Source organism: Cariama cristata, unplaced genomic scaffold (assembly GCF_000690535.1).
Source record: "Cariama cristata isolate BGI_N322 unplaced genomic scaffold, ASM69053v1 scaffold14696, whole genome shotgun sequence".
Classification (NCBI taxonomy): domain Eukaryota; kingdom Metazoa; phylum Chordata; class Aves; order Cariamiformes; family Cariamidae; genus Cariama; species Cariama cristata.
In genome coordinates, this window is record NW_009620469.1 from 1 (window position 1) to 14,358 (window position 14,358).

Consider the following 14,358-nt stretch of genomic DNA (forward strand, 5'->3'; position numbering starts at 1 on the left):
TGCGGCTCTGACTGCTTCCGCGGCCTCGGTCATCGCCCTGCGGTCCCCCGGGGTATTTCGGTAGGCCGCTTAAGGCACTCCCGAGGCCGGAAAGTCCCGAGATACTCGTCCGCCCCCGGGAGAGGCATTGAGCTGCCCCATCCCTGAAGAGGTCTGTGGTGGCCCCTGAGAACTGGGGCGCCTTCCTCCTTGGGGTACCGCGGTTAGCCAGGGCAAGGTGCTTGACTCTCCTGCGTGGCTCATCGTGCTGCTTTCGGGTCTTCTTACCCTAGCGAGAGGGGAAAGTAGAACTTAAATTTGTGACTTAGTTTATTCATTTTCCTGTTCATGATCTTTTACTGTCTCTGAAATATGCTTTTGTGCCATGGGCTTTGATTCAGGCATCTCGCTTACCCACTCCAGTGAAGCAGATCTGGCTTTTACCAAAGCTGAAACTATTCGAGAGGTCTCTGAAGCTGTGCAAGATCTTAGGTATCTTCCCTGTCTCTAAGAACGGGAATAACTTCACAAACTAACACTCCTATTTTAGTGACTAAAATTCAAATCTATGCTATGTGTGGCTGGATCTTTTGAGACACTTTAAGGATTATTCAGTATTCGTAATGTAAGGGACTTCTTCCTTCAAAGGCCAGGTTCTGTGCTGTTAGCCTCTCTTCCTGTTCCACAGCATGCGTTGCACTTCGAAGTGAAATTCAGTTGTACTCTAAGTAATCTGACTTGTAATGCTATATAAGAAACATAATGTGTTTCTGGGGGGTGTTTCAATATTTGACAGATGGAAGGAAAACTTCTGTTACTGCTGTAACCCTTGTCTGTTATCTGCTTGTATGTTCCATGTACAGTGGTTAATCTCTTTACAGGCATTACCTTATGATATATATGTGTTAATATGCAAATATGACTCTCAAATGTTAACAGCATGCCTTTGTCCTTGTTCCTTGTTATGTAACAGGGAGAAATTTTACCTGACCCTAGGCAGGATATTAACATACTCCTTTTGATATTGTTATAAGTATGAGGAAAACTGCTCTTGGCTCTTTGACAAACCTAGCAAAAAACCTTGAAAATCACAGTCCTTTTGAGGACTGACTTTAAGCTTGCCTTCCTGTTGCCTTCATTTTTGCAGGTTCTTCTGGAACTTAAGTGTCATATGAAGCCATCAGTGCAAAAAGTGCTCCTTGCAGACTTAGTTCAGCTTGCATGTGTGCATAGGATGACAGTGTACTTCTGTGTGTTCTCCTTAAGTGGTACTGCAATAGCCCCTTTTATAGGGTTCTTGTTGGGAGAGAAAATAGAGTAGCATAGGCTTGTTGAATGACTGGTGTCTGCAGTGTGTTTCAATGTGGGATGGATAATAAAGTCTAAATTAGCATAAAAGAGAGTTATTTTCTGCAGTGGGAAAGTCCTATGCTCTGTGTGTTACAGGAATGCTAATTTTTGAGCAAGCTGAGCAGAGGGAGCCCTACGTGGGCATCAGGCATGGCACTAGAGATAATGAATTACATGAGTTTAGTGGAATGACTTGTGAGAATTGAGCTGAGGTTACCAAAATGAGTACTTCACTGCAATGTTCTATGTGTTTTCAAGATTTGGACAGCAATGATGACTCAAATTTCAAAATTTACTCCCTTATGCTAACAGAAGATCTAAGCTGATTAAAGATATTGGAGGTGGATTCTTCAGCTGACTTAGACATCCTAAACTAGAGTTTAGTGACTTGTTGGCTGGTATTTCTTTGTCCTGGCTGAGCAGATAAGCCCAAATATGTCTATTTCTTCTAGAAAAATGAGTTAATCTGCCAGTTGGTAACTCTTCAGTAATTCTGTGAACTGCTGTACCTCAAAGCCTGTCTCTTGCATGTGCCCTACTTCTGTTGCCTAAACCAAAGTAATTAGGAAACAAAGTTTTGGATTTCTAAATTGTGACAATAAAATGTAATTCCTGTATGCAAGAATGAACGTCCTAATCCCCTTGATCAATGGGGTTGATTACAAAAGGGTTGTTGGTTTCAAAGTCTGGTGATTACTGAAGTGACTCAGATATGCTTCTTTCACAGGCTGTGTAAGATTCAAGACCTGAAAAAATGGCTTTGGCAGCAATTGATCCACAGCAGGTACATCTGAGTTAGCTACATAGGGTTTTTTATGTCTAGTTCAGAAAAATAGGAGTCAACTAACCTCTTACTCTTTTAAACAGAACATTGTATCGAGGGTTGTCAACCTTCCTTTGGTGAGCTCCACCTATGATATGGTGTCCACGGCTTACATTACCACAAAGGATAACCATCCTTATCTGAAGTCAGTATGTGAGATAGCAGAGAAAGGAGTGAAGACGATTACTTCAGTAGCCATGACAAGTGCTATGCCTATCATCCAGAAACTGGAACCACAAAGTAAGGCAAAGACGGAACTGTTGATAACTTTAATTCAACTGATTGCTTTATATATCCAGATGCACTTACAGTTTAGCATGGTCATGCTGATCTGGAGTGCTATTTCAGGTAGCTGACTGAACATGTTGCCTGACTTGTTGAGTAACTGATTACAAGTGGGTATGACTTAACAAAAAAATCCAGAGCCAAAGCAGTTTCCAGCTTTCATAATACTAGGCTGACTGACTCCTCTGGATATGTAAGATGGTTACATAGGCTCTTGCGCAACACCTTCCTTGCCTTTCACCTGGTTTCAAATGCTACTTTTGTACTTTCTCTCACCAAGAACAACTTGTAGTTAAATTTGGCAACTGTGTCATGAGACTGTTGTAATGAGGAGCCTGGCTTCACAAAGTGGCAGAAGGCCAGGTTCTTCAGCTTGTTCTAACGGTTGCTTGGAAAGTATCCAATGGATTTTCTCTGCCTGCAAATGAGTGTTTTTTCTGGCTCTGTAAACCTGCCTTGTTCTTGGACTTTGGTGCCTCAAAACTTAGTGAAAAGGGGAGGGAATTACTTTAAGGATGTTGTTGCATGAGCTCTGTTTCAAGAGGAATTCTCAGTTGGAGTTATTTATACTAAGGCAAAAAACCAACAAAAATTAAAACCAACAATTGTAATTTCTTTTATAGTTGTAGTTGCCAACAACTATGCGTGTATAGGTCTAGACAAAATTGAAGAGAGACTGCCTATACTGAATCAACCCACTGACAAGGTAAGTTCTTTCCATGTACATGTGCTAAGCAGAACTATACACCCTTCCTCTTTTATCACTAAAAGTACAGGGAGACAGATTTCAATAAGCCATGCCTGAAGCATGGCCTTGAAGCAATGAGGAAGTGAAAGGTCTTTATGTAGACTTGTTTGTTGCCTTTGGGAGGCCATTAAGCCTCTCTTTCTCTCTCTTTTTTATAACTTGCCCACCTTTTGACACATCTATCTGTAGCTGCTGTTCACTGGTGGGCATCTTTGTCAAAACTTGAGTCTTTGTCTCTTTCCTGCTCAGTGTGAAGCAAATAGTGCCTGAATTACAGCCACTGAAGTGTTTTGAGCTGAAGGGTGCATGGCAGTCATGTTTTGTTCTGTACATATGTTTTCAGGGCAGAATTTCTACTAGATAACTGATACTTTAGTAGCTTTAGCATAAACTTATATTTCCTGGATTATCTAACTCTCCCTAGATGACATTTTTAGTGAATCAACCTGTTTCCTATGGCAGGTTGTCGCCAATGCCAAGGATGTAGTTGTTGGAGCCAGAGAAGCTGTAACAACCACTGTGACTGGTGCCAAGGAAACTGTTGCTCACACGATCACTGGAGTCGTGGGCAAGACTAAAGAAGCAATGCAAGACAGTGTAGAAATGACCAAGTCGGTTGTCAGTGGCAGCATTAACACTGTCCTGGGAAGTCGTGTGGTGCAAATGGTGAGCAATGGAGTGGACAGTGCCCTCACTAAATCAGAGACTCTTGTAGACCAGTATCTCCCACTTACAGAAGCAGAACTAGGTAAGACCAAATCAAGGTTTGATTCTTTTTTTTTTGAATGGTTGTATTGGAAAGAAGCAAGCAATCATCCATTTATTACTTGTTATAGTGGGGAGGGGGCTTATGCTTCCCAAACTACCTTTTGCCTTGCTGGTTGTAATAGCACCTTCTTCGTGGGGAAGCAAGGTGAAAGTAAGGATTTACATGTATGGTGATCTATCAACCTACGCTGGTGCTAGAGGACTACTAAACAAGTCCAGTATTCAGCTGTTACTAAGCAAATAAAATTGCCTCAGTCCTCTTAAGTTTTCTTCCAGTGGTCAATTTGTTTCCTTTGTACATATGTAGAGAAAGAAGCTGGAAAAGTTGAAGGTTTTGAAGTTGGAGTTCAAAAGCCAAGCTACTATGTTAGACTAGGATCCCTGTCTTCAAAGGTCCGCACACGTGCCTACCAACAAGCCTTAAACAAAGTTAGAGATGCTAAACAGAAAAGCCAGGAGACAATCTCTCAGCTCCACCACACTGTCAGTCTGGTAAGTTTAAGCTTTCACTTGAGATGCGAAAAGCAAATGTTGGTATAGTTTTAGAGTGCAGAAGATGGCCAAAAGAGGCATAGGAAAACTGAAATTGCTCTCTCAGACTGAATGTGTTTTCTAAATGTAAAGCATTTCCCATTGAGAGCTTTTCACCACCATTCAGGAGAAGTCCTAAATCAGGCTGAGCTGTGAACTAACCAGCAATTTGTTGTAATTTTAAGCACTGCAGAAATAGAAGTGACATGTTTAAAATGATATTCCTGTTTTAGAGTGCAGGTTTTGACACAGACTTTGTTAATTGAAGAAAATGTCCTGCAATTTAGAAACACTTCAGTACTTTTAAGTCTCTCTTGCTAATAAAATGTCAGATTCTTTATGGGCTTGTTCTTCTTGCTGTGGGTATCTCTGAGCATTCCTGGGTACTCCAGAAGTCTAATCCTAACAACTTACCTTTACGTACAGGACAAACAACATACCTTGATGTGCATAAAGAGTCATGGCCTTCTATACACTTTCAAATACTTGTGTAGGATGCTAGTGTGGGAGGGGGAAATAGGTGAGGCAGAGGGATACACTACACAGCATCTCAAAACTGCTTCCAGTTTTTTCTCCTTTGAAGAGAAGGAACACACTCTTATGTTCCCCCAAGTCTTTTATACTGAATTTTTAAAGTATTTTAAGAGGAGTTTACAGAGCAGGTAAGGTAGAGTGGCCTTAACAGAACTGTTTGGACTCCTTGCTTTACTTCCTTTTTTGACTGTATTTCAGATCGAGTATGCCAGAAAGAACATGAATAGTGCCAATCAGAAACTTCTTGATGCTCAGGAAAAGCTTTATCAATCCTGGGTAGAATGGAAGAAAAATACAGGCCAAAATGATGGTGATGAACTACATAGCGCTGAGGTAAATAGATGTAAATGTAAACCAGAAATAAACGGATTGTATACTGTCAAGGGAATGGCAAACTAACAGTCCCTAAAGTGTAAAGTGTGCAGCATCTTAACAGCAGAGAAGCTTATGTGCAAATGTGGAATCTGAAGGCTGAAGGTCAGGGCAGCTGGCTAGTGACTACTGTGAAAAGTAGGAGCCACCTGAACTCTTAAATGAGCCTGTTTCCTACAAACACTCTGGGGCTCATTCTTCATTCAAGAGAATGCTTGTCCTGTTTAGCACGTGAATCTGTGTTGGGATATGTACATCTAGATCAGCTAGGACTCACTTTTCTGATCTGGCCATATCAGATATAACCATTTGTCAGCATAAAGCAGTCTTAGGCACAGACTCACTGAGTCTAATACATAGCTTTAAACAGTGGTTCATTGATTAGAATATACTTACCTGCTGTGACTTCTTATCCAGAGTTGAAACAAGAGCTTGCTTATCTGTCACTGGGTAGAAGCTACCAACGTTTCTGTTCCAAAAAGTACTTGAGCACTGAAGAAATATCAAGTACTTTCAAGCCTCTGACTCTTCAGACTTAAGACCTGTTTTATTATCTGCTATAGCTTTGCTTTACTTGCATCTTCTTCACTCTGCTTCTTTATGTATCTTGAGGAACATAAAGCTGCTACAGCCATAAAAAGATACTAATGTGTTACAATCCTTTTTGTTTCCAGCACATTGAGTCAAGAACTCTAGCTATTGCACGGAGCCTTACTCAGCAGCTTCAGACCACCTGCCTCACACTGGTCTCAAGCCTACAGGGGTTGCCACAGAATGTGCAGGATCAGGTTTACAGTGTTGGGTCGATGGCAGGTGATGTCTACCAGAGCTTTTGGTCAGCATCCTCCTTCCAAGAATTATCAGACAGCTTTCTTACCACTAGCAAAGGACAGCTGAAGAAAATGAAGGAGTCTCTGGATGATGTGATGGATTATCTTGTTAACAACACGCCTCTCAACTGGCTGGTAGGTCCCTTTTACCCACAACTGTCTGGCGTCCAGCATGCTGAGAGCAAAGATGAAGGGGAGAAAAATTCCAGCCAGAAAGTCAAACAGCCTGAACACACTACTGACTAAACTGCATAGCATGCATGTACTCTGACTGACCAAACAAGTGGCCTTAGCAAGTGTAGCTGTCAAAAAAGCCTTGGAGAAAAATCTGTAAATACAGGAATAGGGGAATGATACAGAGAAAGGACAGTCATACATGGGCTTTACTGTCCTGTGTAGTTAAGCCACTCTAAAAACTCAAACTGTCTCAAGTGCCTAAATATTGGCAGCTTACAGTTGTCAAGATGCCTTGTTTGTCTGTCAAGAAACCTCACTTTTAGTATGTTAACGGAATTAATACCATTAGTCTAAATGAAGTCTACCCTAGCTTAAAAGCATTTGATTTGTTGCTTAATCTGTACCAGAATGATATAGAAGTCTCGCATACTATGAAATGCATTTAAAAGCCCTGCAAGCTAGGTTAGGTGAGCTTAAATTCCATGTTTGCTGCAGATCATGCATTTGATTATTATGGATCTGACTGTCTCAAATTCTACTGCTACACAATTCATGAAAAGTTCTGTAGGTGTAGAATTCCAAAGCTGAAAGTGGGGTTTCTGAACAAGTCAGCTGGAGTTACTTAAATGCTGTGACAGTCTTAACATTAACTATATAAACTTAACTATTGTATAACACAGTTGTCTGACCACAGAATCGTGGAATGTCTCAAGTTGGAAGGGACCCATAAGGATTGTCAAGTCCAGTTCCCTACTCCTCGCAGGATTGCCTAAAAGTAAACCATATGCCTAAAAGTGTTGTCCAGATGCTCCTTGAACTCTGACAGGCTTGGAGCCGTGACCACTTTCCTGGGGAGCCTGTTCCGGTGACCAACCGTACCATTATCAATACATTTTTTAAATATGCAGTATAAAGAAAAGATTCATGCTGTTTGTACCGAGGTGCCTGCTGTTGTGTAGGTTGGGTTTGTTTGGTTTTTTGTAGCCTTTTGTAATTCACTTTGTATGTTAGTAATAAATGCTTCAGTAGCCAAAGTCTGTCTCCATTTTAGTGGTGTTTAAAACAAATGTAACTTGCTGTTCTGTGACTCCTTCAAACTGAGTCCAGCAGAAAGCAAGCTTGAAATGCAAATTAAGTAGACATGCATTGAAAAATGTATTTGTGTGTGTATATATAGATTCATAAGATGCTTCTGCAGCAATTCCTTCCTCCTTTTGAGTTCCTGTGCATCCTTTCATTCCGTCTTAGCTTTACAGCTGTTCTTTTGGTGCTTGCTGTTGCCTGCCTTTAATGATGACCTAAGCTGTGAGCTGATGGATGTTCTAATACTGAGAAGAGAAGGATAAGGACAAAAAAAACTGTGTCCTGCCTTTGCAGCAGGTGTTCTGTGTGCATGAGGCTGCTGGCTACCTGCTGTGACTGCTGGCTCCATATAAACAGTATATACTCCTCAGCTGCAGACACCAGTTTTAGTGTGTTTAGCTTTATTTACCCTCTTTGAACTTGAGTGACTAATGTACATTAACAGTCAGCTACTTGGGTGGAGTTGTTCCTCAATAAATCCTGTGAATCCCTGCCCTGGAAGAGAATTACAGTCACTAAGAAATAAGCTTTACTTGGTTTAGGGCTGTCCAGGTAAGTTGTGTCTGTAATGCATACTGTGTGCAACTTTGAGTTGCAATCACTTAGTGTAGCAATGCTGGCCACCATTTTCAAAGAGGTCACCAAATATTGCAAAGCAAAAATGGAGTTCAAAGGAAGCTTGTCACCTGGTGACATGTTTGTTGCTGCATGGATCAGTATTTCCACCTGGTACAATGTGGGTACTAAAGCAAACAACCTGTAGCCTAGCCTTCTAATGTGAGAGGGCTTGCTTAGCTGTTAGGTCAGCGTTGATCTAGAAGTGTTAGGAAGACTGTGTTTTAAGCACAATATTAAACAAAATTGTAACAACAGAAGATTACAGGTCAAGATTCTGTAACTTCCACCTTTATCTACTTGCTTTTTGTACCTGAGCTGTTTAACATGAAATTGAGGTGAGATGGTGAGATACTCCTTTCCAGCTAGGGCCTGAGTTAAGACTTCTGGAATTCTTTCTGCAAATCATTGTGTATTCAAAAGTATTGAAAATTCCAGCTGAAGAATGCCCTTTTTTATCTCCATTTGTAATAAAATTTGTAGATTGCATCCACCGTTGTAGAGGTGCTGAGGGACAGAGTAGGACTAATTGGGTCTGGGAGCAGCTGGCAGTTCAAAGAAAGGAATTACTGTTCTTACATGTATTTTAAAATCTGAAGGCTGTGGGCCTTCGTTCTGAGGTCATCAATCAAATAATATATTCAAACTGTGCACTTCTTTGAAGACGGAGAAATAAACAGCACCATCTAGTAATAATGCAAGAGCAGTACATCTCTCTGTTCTGCCTTAAGTTGCACTACTGTTTTGTACTCTTATATGGCTGTCCAGCTTTACTAAATGTCAGCAAGCAGCTGAAGTAGGAAGCAAGGAAAAATGTTACGAACCTAGACATTCAAATCATTTCTCCTTCACCGTGCACTGTCGGGTGGCTTCTGTGTAAAAGCGACTTCTGACAGCTGACCTACAACTGGTGGCAGCATATAGAGGAATGCCTTGTTAAAAATCTTTGTAATGGTTGGGCTAATAGCCTGTTACACTAAAATACTGTAAACAGATTCCTGTATCATACCGTTGTGGTGTGTGGTTGTTTTGTTGGATCCTGCCCTCCCCTGAAAGTGTATAAGTTTCTATCCACCCCCCCGCAACAGAATTAGGAACCCTTCCTTGGAGGAAAAGAGGGCTGGGTAACAGCAAATTAGTGTGTTCCTTGTTTATTATATTGAATAAAAGCTCTGTATTGAGATTATTAGACTCCTAATAAGGACAGCACTGAATGTTTAAACTGAATTGCAACTGTATCTTGCATGGGTATCTTCTTGCTGATAATTTAGTACAGTATATGCCTAGACTCTATTCTAATTACAAGTCTACAGACAAAACTTGGTATTTTTCTCTAGCACAGTTAGAGAGTGTGACTATTAAAATGCCTGCTGGAGGCAAGAATGATGTGGGCACCTTCCAAAGCCATCTTTGGGTTTTTTGCCACAGTGGACCGAAGCTGAAGTGCATGCTAATAACAGCTGAAAACTCTTAAAATAGGAGGAAAACCTAAGATACTAACAGAGCAGAGCCTGCTCATAAATTTTTCCTGCCATCTTACCTGTTTCTCTGTAACTGCATGTATCAAACAGCTCAGCTACATGGCACAGAAACTTGATTGCTCTTAGTCCAAAAACAGTTTGAGGATATACCTTGGGCTAGAAAGCTGTGAAGTCTCTCTGGAACCTTTTTTAAAAGATAAGACCAGATATGTTGCAAATTACAGGAAAGAGTTGATCCTATTTGCAGCAAGGCAGATAAACTAGATGAATGGAACAGGGTGTGAAAGGCTGCTAGTCATACAAAAACTGGGATGGTAAAGGTTAGAATGCTAATGAAATAATTATCACTGCTAAGGTTATTTAAGGTATTTAGAATTCAGAAAATTATTGTTTCTTTTTAAGAGATCACTCAAAAATCATTCATGCTAGTTGAAACTTCCCCTTTCTAGGCTCGTTAACAGAGAACTATTATTCTAGCATTGCTGATAATTCTTTGCTACAAAAGTTTTAAATAGATGCATTTGTAAATAGCTCCATATGGTATAAAAGTTTTGCAAACATCATATTTATAGCAGCATACACATTAGTCAAATCCAAATTACAGGATTTGTATAAGGACTGGAGTTGCAGGGATATAGCTAGTTTGCCTCAAACTAAGAAAGGTGGAAAGCTTTTGAAATCTCTCCTATTCCTTAAGTTGTCTTTTTTGCAATAATCTTTTCCAAACTGTAACTCACAGTAATACTATATAGCTAGGAAAATAGGTGAGAGGATTTGGAAACAACTGATGAATTATTTCTCTTTATTTAAAAAAACAAACAACCAAAACCCACAAAAAACCACCCAAAAAATTATCTAAGCCATCTAATTCAAAAGAGAAAATGGAACCTAACTTATTTTTTAAGCATGTTCTGTTGGTCATTTGCACGATCAGGAGATCTTACATGCAACAGCTTGCTGGAGGTATTGTGCACAGTGTTTTGTTAAATGTATTTCTTTCCATTCTAAGATGGAAATTTTATTTCTTTTGGATAATGCAGTCTCTGATGACTAAAAATAAGTGATTGTTCTGAAAGTGCACAAAATAAGAACCATCTCAAATTGGTAGTGGCTCAGTTCTGAAAATACATTAAGCAAGAAAAAATGGATTAATTTAAAGTGAAGTTAGTATTCATATTAACATTCATATATGAAGACAGCAAAACACAGAACTATGTTTTGCCCTATTCCATGCAACGATTTTGCAAGTTTTGCATTATTCTGTGTAAATGATCTAACTGCATCTTACGGAGAAATGGCACAAAGAAGAGTCATATCTAGCCTTATTCTTTGTTGCAAGAATTGACTTACTGCTTTGTTTCAACTTCCTATCAACTGTGAAAAGTGATATGGAAGTGAAGGTCCTTTACTTAAGCCCATAACACCAAGGGCTTTGCACTGCTTTAGTTAGACTGGTGCAATATCAGAATAAGCTATTCTGATACAATTTAATGTGTTCAAAACTGAGATAAATCACACTAACATCAACCCCATTTTACTCTGATGCTGACAGATAACTCCAATTTGAAATTCTTTCCTGGCTATGAACATCTTACTAGTACATTAAAGGAGTCAGCTGCTTATAATGTGTTCATTAAGGAGATGTAGAAAGCACAAACAAATCCAAGCAATTATCTTGTTGTCAGCAAGAACAGCATGGATATAAGTAGTGAAAGTGTCTGAAACCTAGGATACAGTGAAAATTACCACGGGTCAGACACTGTTACTGAACATGGTCATGTGCCATACTCAGTGTAAATAAAGAATAAAACAATTTGGGCACATTTTAAATGAGTTTGTATAGGGACTACTTGGCTTTAGTCTTGTTAAGATATCCCCATTTGTACTGCTGTATGAAATACAGGGTCATGTGCTGATAATGGGAAAACTTGGTGATTTCTCTAAATGCAGCAATTAGAGTTTTAGGTAAACTGCCATAAGCAGAAACATGTAAGATAATTCTTGCTGGTAGACAGATGTGTTTCCCCCATACCTAGTGCGTTTTGATTTTTTAGGTGACAAAGATTACTGATCTCATTTTTATCAAGTTTAGGTTCTTAAATTGGGCTATGCATTTCATGGTATTCACACTAGTGCCTAGTAAGTGACATGCTGCTCAAATTCTTCTGAAGCTCGGTTTTAATTAATATTTTAATTAATATGAAAAAATACATTTCTAAGTCTCTGGTGCCCTATGGCTACCTGCTCTAAGGAACTGAGTGATTCATGTTCTGTACTTCAGTGCTATCTGTAACCTAATAGCTGAAACAGTAATCCCTTTATCCTTTGATGTGTTCTCTGTTTTTACATGTCTTCATACCAGGCAAAGCATAGATTGCATAATACCTTTCATAAAAGTAAGTCATAAGCAAGGTGTTTTGCAGTTAGGGAATGGATTAAAACTGCTCCTCCAGTCAGCACTGAGGTTAAGTTACACAAACGCGTAAGAAGCCTCTTCAAGTTGCTGCTGCTTTTCAACGCAGAACCAAAGTCCTGTCAGCATGCAGCAATTGTTATGTGCTGATACTGTGCCTGGCTCCAAGTACGTCACATCACAAACATTAAAACTAACCATGAAGTGAATTATAGATGTAAGTATTTTTCACTTGGATCAAAAAACTTCTGGTTATGAATAAATTGCTTAATTATATCCCATTTTTCAGAAGTGCCTAAGTAATCTAAGTCTTACTAAGGGGACTTAAGGGTTGGCACTTAAGCTCCTAAGTGTCTTAGCCAACATTTTTAGAAGTGTGTAACATCCATGTATCCACTAATGTCTGGCAATTCCTGAAACTTGATGCTGCTTAACGGTACAGAACACTATACATGCAGTTAAAACAGAGGCCAAAGTGGGATTGCAGTTCCAGATCTTTGTTTCCTCAGGAAAAGTTTGATGTGATAGTCAAGGACATCAGTACAGGGCAATCCCTATCAAGCTCCTCAGGGCAGGTTCTTTGTATAGTTTATTGTTCCCAAGGAAAGAAGGAAGGCAAAATAAGTTTTAAAACTTCCTTTCTTAATTTTCCAGTCACCAGTTTCACTAAATACACTCTACTAAGTCCAGCTCTGTTCCATCTCTACTATAAAATATCATTTTCTGAGCAACGCACCTACATCTTACATAGTATTCGGTTTGTCTTAATGCTATGTGTATCATATATGACGGAGCATATTTCACTCTATTCAGTACTTTGGGTATGGTTTCTAGAGATGCTGAGCATCTTTGTCTCCTGACTTCGGTGAGGAGTATTGCACAAATATATTTAGCTTTACTTTTAAATTGATTGAAATTTCATTCCTATGCAGGTTCCAGATTTCACTATTACAGACCTGTCTTCAGAGTCAGATGATATCCCAGACATTTTGGATTTGGATGAAGATGATCAACAAGACTTTTCACGCACAAATGGCCCTTACACTACAGGGCAAAGAGCTGAATAAAGAGAAGCATAAAAAGGTCTTTTTGCTACAATGTATTTTTGCCATGTTTAACTTAGATTTCTCCTTTTTAAAGATGAACCTGCCTAGCTTAGGGATTTTGGGGATATTTTTTTTAATCACTACTGTTTCACTTAGCTGCATGAAAATTCAGATTTTTTTTCTACCTGAGGAATGCATGCTATGTTAATTCTTTAGCGTGGGTGTCAACTCCCATTCTGCCAGCCAGGTATAGCCTAACTAGCGTACCCAACTGATCCAATCTTTGTTAATGATTTGTTCTCCTGCTGGCAGCAGCCATGAGAACACTCCAGTGCTTTGCATAAAGAGAGCTGCCAACAAAAGGAGTTGATGAGGATTTCCCCACAAAATTTTCCCTTTCAGTCTACATGAAAAGCACTTGTGTATCTACCTCTTTGCTGCTGGAAGGGGTGAGAGATTTTGTCTATGTCACATTCTCTCATGTTCTTTTTGTCAGGCTCTGTACCTATGGAGTTTAGAAGCTTAGAGCTTTCCTTTGGCAAGAGTGCTTTATGCACAAAAGGACTCCCTTTCTCTCTACATGCCTTCTGTGTGTAAAAATTTTGGCCATCCTGATGCTATCAGTTTTGGGACCCGAGACTAGAAGAAGGCAAATGCTTAAAAAGGAAAGTTTTCCAGGAATAAGGGTGACAGTTAAAAAGGAAAGGGCAAGAGACTGTAAAAAGCAAGGGAAAACGGAGGGCAAAGAGATACATACAGATGTGGGACAAAAGAAAATTGCAAAAAGAAGAATTGAAGGTAGGGGTACTTCTGGTGACAGTAACGATCTTTTTTATGTTTAAATGAAACCTCAATCAAGTATTTGCTAAGGAATGTTGAATCCACATTTGCTTGCACACAGTGACTGCTGTAGGAGTCGGGGTGAACGGGAAGCGGGCTGGAGGCAGGCTTCTTACGTTTCCTTACGGACACTCAGCCTGAACGCCTCCCGCAGAGATCCCCTCATGTCGCCGGGGTGACTGCAGCAAGCCTGGAGGTGTTGCGCGGTGCTGCTTTGGTACGGCCGTGGAATCAGTACTCGGCGGTCGGTGTAGCTGTGAGGTTGGCACCTCTGCTCTCTCGTCGTGTAACACTTGGTTGTTGTGAAAACTTTTAAGTCTAGTCACTGAAATGCCTTGGAATAAAAGTTTGAACCGCACAGCCTGCTGCCGGTGCGAGTTTTACTTGGTTTTCGTGTTACATTTTGTCATCCGATTACGGATTAATGTGAATTGGAGGGGCCCTCTGGAGGTCATCTACTCCAAACGCCGCTCGAAGGGCGGC

At 40.1% G+C, this 14,358-nt stretch overlaps 1 protein-coding gene across 2 annotated transcripts; it reads left to right on the forward strand.

Annotated features, from left to right (window-relative positions):
* Nucleotides 1-2,054: 2,054 nt before the first annotated feature.
* PLIN2 (perilipin 2) lies at nt 2,055-13,479 on the forward strand. 2 transcript variants are annotated; one of them, XM_009701627.1, is made up of 8 exons: nt 2,055-2,113; nt 2,197-2,392; nt 3,061-3,143; nt 3,648-3,933; nt 4,261-4,445; nt 5,217-5,351; nt 6,065-6,355; nt 12,922-13,479. In XM_009701627.1, the coding sequence occupies exons 1-8, from the start codon at nt 2,084-2,086 to the stop codon at nt 13,054-13,056; spliced, it is 1,341 nt and encodes a 446-aa protein (XP_009699929.1). In that variant the 5' UTR covers nt 2,055-2,083; the 3' UTR covers nt 13,057-13,479. The 2 variants fall into 2 exon arrangements, with proteins under 2 accessions (XP_009699929.1, XP_009699930.1); XM_009701628.1 differs by lacking the exon at nt 12,922-13,479 and having other exon boundaries at nt 6,065-6,810.
* The last annotated feature ends 879 nt before the right edge of the window (nt 13,480-14,358 follow it).

What these genes read in the sequence shown, in the direction of transcription:
- PLIN2 (XM_009701627.1), top strand. Translation starts at nt 2,084, where the DNA reads ATGGCTTTGGCAGCAATTGATCCACAGCAG. An exon ending in ATGAACTACATAGCGCTGAG is followed by an intron (nt 5,352 to 6,064) that starts GTAAATAGATGT and finishes TTTTGTTTCCAG; the next exon opens with CACATTGAGTCAAGAACTCT. An exon ending in ACACGCCTCTCAACTGGCTG is followed by an intron (nt 6,356 to 12,921) that starts GTAGGTCCCTTT and finishes ATTCCTATGCAG; the next exon opens with GTTCCAGATTTCACTATTAC.